The sequence below is a fragment of the Anticarsia gemmatalis genome, chromosome 2 (genome assembly GCF_050436995.1).
Source record: "Anticarsia gemmatalis isolate Benzon Research Colony breed Stoneville strain chromosome 2, ilAntGemm2 primary, whole genome shotgun sequence".
In the NCBI taxonomy this organism is placed as follows: Eukaryota; Metazoa; Arthropoda; class Insecta; order Lepidoptera; family Erebidae; genus Anticarsia; species Anticarsia gemmatalis.
The window spans coordinates 11,191,257-11,199,408 of record NC_134746.1 but is presented as its reverse complement, the minus strand read 5'-3'; the positions used below and the strand labels follow the sequence as shown (position 1 = coordinate 11,199,408).

Genomic DNA, 8,152 nt, shown 5'->3' with positions numbered 1-8,152 from the left:
TGCATTGTTGTATATATTTTTGCTAATTATTAAACCTTTCTTTAAACTTGTAATCTGGATGACAACGCGAACATAATAATTACTATGTTAAGTACATAATCCGTCGGCTAAATTTCATAAGAGCTAGTATTAATCACTTGAGATAGACAAATAACTTCTTTAGATAAAGTCTTACGTACACAAACGTTGTGACGTTTCATCAATATTGACTTATTGAGGTACGTTTAACTGTAGTTTATCTATTCAATAGCGTCAAAAATTATATAAAAAAACGCTATTGAATAGATAAACTACCGCTAAATGTACTCAGAAACCGGGGGTTAAACGATAATTTTGAGAGTTGTTGTTCTATGTATGTAGTCTTTCGATGGGTATTGAATTTGAAAGACGAAATTCTATCTTTTGTATTTTAGACTGAAGTGTTAAAATAAATTCGTGAAAAATTATTGAGTGAAAAAGAAAACGATAACGTCAAAAATACCAAGAATTAAAAATAAATTACAACAAATACGACTGACTGACACATTAGCTTGTCAATTTTCCGCAGTGCAGAAGAGAATAATTAAAAGATATTGGAATAAACATTATAATCTTGGAATAACGTAGTCATAGAATTTTCTTATCAAACACACAATTTAAATTGCGAAATCGTAACGCACAACCTGCGTATTTTACGCGGAACTTACGCAACAATTTTTGTTAGTAAATAACATATTTTATACGCGCACGTAAATAAATCATAGTACAATTTGTTGTGTATTGCGTTTAGATAAGATAATCATGTGTTATTTTATTTACCATACAATCTTGTACGTAAGCAATTTCTAGTACACATAGGTACTAGAATCACTCACATATAGAAAGAAAACTACTGTATTGTCATATAAGGCGTACTAACAATACCTACGTACCTTAGGCAATTTGCTTATGACGATTGGTATGCGTTCCTGAAAACAACAGCTACCTCTACATAAGCAAGTAGGTGGGTGTGTGTATAAAGGCTTATAAGCGTCGGATATTCCAGGCGATGAACTAAACGTGTCAGCTTGATCCATCACCATAAACGCGACATTGTTTATTCTACAATTTGCCACTTTATCACGACGAACCCTGCCAACAAAAACTGTCGGGAGCAGTATCATTCAAAGTCGGTTCTTCGTGCGGTACACACGTGCAACAATAACACAATTAATAGTAGAGCAACTTTCAGTGCGGTTAATATAAATAATAATCGTATTATTATTAGCTGCGTGCGAGTTTCGTAGCAAGCGTAGCAGTTGTCTACGGGCCGTCGCGTGCGTCGTTCAGTGTGCATCGAAATTTTAATTGTGTCAATTTTCCTTTTTTGAATCACAATGGCCAGCAAGAACGCAAACAGTAAGTATTATTTATAATATTATTTATTTATAATATTAAACAATCACTTTTATTTAAAAAAATATTCAAATCCAATCTTTAGGAAATTAAAAAAAAAACCTTTTTTTTATTCACATTTTTTTGTGGTAAACCAGTATACACAAACTCGGTTCTTAGTAATTATTTAATCGAATCCAGTGATAAAATTGAATTGATTAATTAATCTGTAACATTAAACCGTTGTTGTAACCTAATCAATTAGAACGATTACAATATTGAACACGGAGTAAATAAGTAAATACACCTTTTATTCTCAATTTACTGATTTTCCTTTAGTTTCCAAATGCTACGGAATTTTCATACCAAGCTACGAGACCTTATAGCTAAACTTAACGAAAATCACTCATGCGGTTTTTTTCATCCAAAAAAAATATTGTTTAATTCGAATACCTATTTAAATGGATATGATTTTGAGTTTTTGACAGTCTGGGCTTGTTCAGTCTGTTAATTCTGTGCATAAAATAATAGACCAGTTTTCCATCATCTACATACTCTTTTGTAGTATATCTAAGAAAATAAATTCAAAAGTATTGTGGTACTATATTTTACATTTTATCTGCACTTCTGCATGTTGATTAGGAAAACTCTTTTTTAAATTGAATTAGTTCAATTAAGTAAGTGTGTGCACTACAATTAGCAATGTACCTTGTATGTATATTTTATTTGCCCGTAGCAATTACAACCCTGTTTGTATTTGTACGTATCATAAAGACCTTAATAGAGTAATGGGTTTTTAAAGACAATTAGGGTTTAACGTATATTTGAACTTTGAACCAAACATTCGGTGCTTTTCTAAATCGTAGATCGTGCGAATTGAATCTTTTTTGAGGCCTCTCGGATTCTTTTTTCCATAGAAAGACTTTAATAATCTATACTCTTTTATATAAAAGATATCAAGACAAATATTCCAATGATTGTACAAACACCACGAGTTAGAAAATTCGAAGTAAATATTTTATCGCAGTCAAGTCCTGCTATGATTTTTTTTTTGTACAAACAATTGTTAAAATTTTTTCTTCTTTTACAATGCAATAAATCATAAAAATTATTATCACGTAACAATTATCGTGCACGGATAGGCTAATCCTATTAGCCGTTTATCATTATCATCGTTAATTATACTATTACATTTTTCTAGAAGTTTTCTTTGCGATAAATTATAAAAAGTTAGATCCATCGGTCTTTTGATGCAATTTAGAGAAACTCTATCGACATACTGTTGATATTTTTAAGGTCTATGTAGCGGCTTATAGATAAGTATTGAATAGCTTAACTGACAGTCTATATAACAGAAAAAAAAAAACAAAGAAAAAAAATACTGTTTAAATCCTCCCGTTACCCTAATCAGTATTTATCTTTTTATCGTCAAAACTTAATATAATTTCGGATTACATCTAAACACAATACTAGTATCTATTTACACCCAAAGGCACTTTCAATAAAATGTTATAGTCATATTGACGATGCATTCGCAGTAATTAAACAACAAATACTATTACGTATTAGTAGATAACGCTCAACAAGTATATATACCGGTAAAACGTGTGCAATTTCGATCGCATTCCGAGGTCTGGTATCACCTGAATTTTGTTACGTTTTTTTTATGGTACTCGATAATTATGCACTAGAGCGTCGATATTGGATAAGTTATGCGAAATAGCTTTTCCAGAATTCAGTGGCATTAAAACATTTTCTGTGATCTTCTTAGCAATAATTTTCACGAATAAGCAAATGGAATTTCGTGACCGTTATCTCATTTTTTTAACCAATTGCTGTGCCATTGCTAAGCAAGGGTCTCCTCCCGACTGAGGGAGGGGGTATGGCCTTGAATCCACCACACTGGCCAATTGAGGGTTGTGGAATTTTCATGCCTTCAGGGAGAGATATATTAATTTGTATGCGTTAAAATAATTTTAATTGTGAAGTAGTGTACATATATTGATGTATATAACGGTATGCGAATATATAGCCTATAGCCCCAAGCTAAAAGTCGATGGATTAATAATAATTATTTCTCAGACATTGACAAAACGGCTTGTGTAAATCCCAAAAGGAACAATAGAAATAATTTCCTTAACGAGTATATATTTAATGATATATTTATTTACCGTACATTGTTTGGCAATTATTTATCTTTACTTCGAAAGGAACTGTAAAATTGTACCTAATTGTTTATTGTTTTCCTTGAACTGTACTAATTGAGTAATAAATTGAAACGCGTTCATCAAACAATTTGGGTTAATCCTCGTTATCTTTGACACTAAAATATACTTAACGTGAAAGTGATATGTGTTTATTATATACGGTATAATAATCTTGCTTCAAGGGAACTCATTTTTCATAGTTGATTATTTTGATAAAAGTTGCAAAGAAATATAAACATCTATTATTAACATTCTGTCTCTTATCTCACAAACAACGGTCTGTCAAAGTGCAAATGTTTTATTTTTGTTCTACAGAGGATTTTGTAAAACAAAAATTACAGTTGGTACATATATGTAGTTCCTTTCTACAAGTTTATCGCAAATCGAAAAACAGAAGCATTAATATATCAAGTGCTATTCACGCCATCCATATATTATAGATTTTCCGATAATTCGACAACATATAATACTACTTAAAGCTTTCTCTTATCGCGCATTCCAAGCCCTAGATTTGATGAAAACTTAGAACTAACCTGTCTCCTTGATCTCTCAATTTATATTTTCAGTTTTTCTACAAGCTATGGTTATATAACTATAGTGTTTAGTCTACAGCAATAATGTAGTTTTAATTCTATAGTAGAGTCGGTAACACGGTGCAATGAACGCTTGTAATTCGGCGCCAAATATGTTTGCCAGCTATCACTCTGTAACAGTTCAAGCACCTGACTAATTGAGACATAGACGTATTTATAAAGACTTACATATCTTTTACGTTATTTAGACGTTTGACTCTTTATTTCACGAAGGTAATAACGCTAATCCTAAACGTGCTACTATCGAGTATACATTTAAAATTATTGTCAACAATTAGTTCTATCTGAATCCGCTAGGGATGCTCAACAGATTTTTATACATTCTTGCTAACTGCTACTACTACTACTTTTGCTGCTCATACCCAATAAAGTTTCGAAAAGCTTACTTAAATAAAATCTGACGTTCCGTACTAATATAAAAGACAATTCAGGGCGAGTGAACTATTTGTCCTGGCTCTGAATATAATAAGTGACAAATAATTCACAAATAAAATATCCTCACAAATACAGGTTATACTTAGTATTATTACTATACTTTTCCTTAAGACCTGTGTCTCCAGGAAAATTATATAACAATATGGGTCTTTAATACTAAAATTTATATGTAAAATTTAATTCAATTAATTTCAGTATTGATTTACGTCCTTACACAAACATATTAGTTCCAACTATACAACAATTAATTAATTAATTATCTTGTATATCATTAGTCATTTGATGATGACATTTAGTATCGTGATCTGTGTGATCGGAGAGACAATTATATACTTGTGTGACTGTAATGAATGCTATGTGCACTGTGCAGGCGCAGGACAATGGCTGTGGAAAATATTCTCTAGAAATAAATAAACACCTTTGACAACTCATTCGTTGAGTAGCTTGGATTAAAAGATGCATGTATAAGAATAATACTAGGATTGTTCTCTACTTAAGGATTGGTTTAGTATTCCATGCTGGTAATTTTCTTGTAAATTTACGTAAATTTTGGCTGTGTACCATAATATTGTCAGTGCCTAGGATCAGTAAAATTGTAGATTGGATTTAATAAGCGACGATATGATTTTTCACTTTTCTTAAGTAATAATCAAAAGGTTTAAATTAGGACTACTTTAATCCGCAAAATAAGTGTCATATTCATTAAATTAGGAATATTGTCGGTAGTCTTTATAGTGTTATAACAGTCGCGTTTTCAATTAGACTAGAAGCCGCCTCATATTGGGGTCAGTCTAAGATTAGTGAGGAAGAAGTAGGTAGAATATTCCTTTAAATGTTACATAAAAATAAATTGGTCCGTCATCTTTCTAGATAACACTAAATAGTAAGTACACACGCGTCACGAGAGCCAATGTTTGGTCAAACATTTATATCTTGGACAAACATCTGGACAGTTTGCTTATTAAGTTATCTTAAACTGACACGGGACAAGAAGTGCTTAAGTATTTCAAATAACATTCCCATGATATTAGATAATTTTCTTTACTTTAATTATTTTATGTAGAACTACCTCTTATTCAAGACCACTAGATACAATTTGTAAGTGAAAATAGTTGTGTAGGTTTTTTTTCTCACTAAATAGTTTTCAGCAAGGTTTAAATAAAACTAGTATGATTAGGAACCAAAAACTGGACTCGAATATAATATATAGCCTAGAATTTTAGTGTGCATAATTCGTAAAAATACGGATCTATGTACCTCTTCTTTTTATCTCTCATACTCATTCATTCATTACAATCTTTTGATATGGTTTTTCCTGAAAAAATCGAAAACAATCAGAGACAAAAACAAAAACTAAAAACGTGAATGACAACAAACATTTGGCACTGCATTTAAATATTAAATTCAGTGAGGACGTGACCTATATGCGCGTAAATTTAGATTTTCTTGATAATTTTCTCAAGAACGAACACAAACAGACACACATTATAAATATTTTTAAGATAGCAAAAACAAAAACAAATTATGCTATTTTTTCATTTTTTTCATATAATTGCAATACAATACATAATTTATATTGGTGCGTTCACAAATAACTTCGAAATCTTCATTTATCTTCAATCTGTACTGTCGAATATTTCATACAAATTTTGTCGATAACTAGCCGGTTGTCAATAGACGATAGAAAACAAATCACTCTTTTACCATGTAGTTGCTACAGCTATTGAGTTTATCTACTAAATTATTCAACGTCTCTAGAAAATGTCAAAGGGAATATTTAAAAAAGAGTCGAAATGTCAAACGCTCTACACCAAAAAACATCTAGTATCAAAGTTCGAGGTTGGAAATATTTCTGTGTGTATGTTTTTCAAATTGCGAAGATACATGTTAACATTAAGCGATGTTTCAAAATTATTATCGGTCTGATTCTCAGGTAGAATTTAGGCAGTTGTTTTCATACATAACCTATTTCTTAAACTAATAACAGATTTATAGTCTCCAATCAGAAATGTTTTAAGAACAGCTAATTACAAAAAACATGTATAACGATGTCCCGATATCATTTAGATAAAAAAAACAGCTGTAAATAAATGGATAAGATAAGGTACTGGAAGCAATTTAATTTTATTGTCTTTGTAACTTTCTATTATCGCGATAATCATATTATCGGCAAGTTATTGCCCATTGTGCATTTATTTATGAGAATTCACGCCATTGCTTTTAATAGAAAAACGTATGAGATGACGGAAATGTATTGGAGCACTCAAAACAATGTGCTTTATAGAATTATCACTCAATTTGATATCAAGAAAAGAAATGTAACACGTATATTAAAACGTATATATTTATTACGAAACAAAAATGACGTAGAGTGAGTAACTCGGTAGGTATACAATACAAACTTATGTAGACCATTTTTATAAGTTATTGAGAAGTCTACTTTATCAAGACTTGAACGTCAAAAAAATATGCGGGCAAAAATATAGTCTAAGAAATGTATGAAAAAAATCTGTCAAAATTTCGCTTGTTATTCTAATTGATACTTATCTACACGTGTTAAAACCGGCCGTAGTTTCTTTTATAATAATAGCAAGATGGAATATATACCTACATAATTATATTTAATAATATACCAGCCTCCAAAATTAGCCACGCACTGTTATATCACATGACATTGACTTCTACAAGTGTAAATAATTGGACATGTTGGTAAAAAACCTTTTATCTTAGTTAAAACAGTTCCATACATTTTCATACAATGTATGGCAGTGTATTGATGTTACGGCCGCTTGCCTTCAATAACTGAATGATGAGTGATGGACTGTGGCTAATGCGCTCTTGTATAATCGAAGATCACGAGAATAATGTGGTAAACAAGTTTTGTGGGTATACTAACCCCTTATGTGACTAGTAATGTGTGAAGCGACCAGCGATGCGTTAAAAGTTAGAAATATAGACATCAGAACTGAACTGAAATGGAACATAAACTGTTTTATATCTGCTTCTTTTTGTTTCCTCCCTTGATGAATGAAAAAGATGGAAAATGTTAGTGAATCTTCCATAGCATTCTAACCTTATCGTTATTATTAATATTGCTTTTGTGCAAATTTATGAAAAAGAAAACCACATGAATAGATAAGTTCGATACTAGCAATAAAATTGTAGGAAACAATTTGAAATGTCTGCAGCCAAAATATCTGATTGAAATTGCATAAAATCGCTACTACTAAAGTAAAGCGTTAAAGTTGGTTGTTAAAATACTGTTGTTTAAAAGCAAACACGGTCTAGATTTCCTATGTATTCAGGCAGGCACACAGCATTATCTTGTAGTAAACTACGCTCAACAAATATTGAATTACAGTACTTAAGTGGGCAACAAATTGAGGCTTATTTACTAGATTGAACTAGTATATACATATAATGTTTATTGAAATATCATATTTATTACAAGTAAATTACTGTGATCATAAATTGCAGTTTTTATGAACATAAACGTTGGACATTTTGTCAATGAAAAGCCGATTTCAATAAATTGTTAGGCTTGAAACACATTGAGGTAGATAC

At 30.9% G+C, this 8,152-nt stretch overlaps 1 protein-coding gene across 2 annotated transcripts in view; it reads left to right on the top strand.

Moving 5' to 3' along the window:
- Nucleotides 1-1,073: 1,073 nt before the first annotated feature.
- Drip (aquaporin homolog protein drip) overlaps nt 1,074-8,152 on the top strand; it is a 66,787-nt gene continuing 59,708 nt past the window's right edge. Inside the window, exon 1 of one of the 2 annotated variants that reach the window (XM_076132349.1) lies at nt 1,074-1,377. In XM_076132349.1, coding sequence (XP_075988464.1) covers nt 1,356-1,377 — 22 coding nt within the window. In that variant the 5' untranslated portion in view covers nt 1,074-1,355. The remainder of the gene's footprint in view (nt 1,378-8,152) is intronic. The other variant, XM_076132366.1, reaches the window with a different exon arrangement.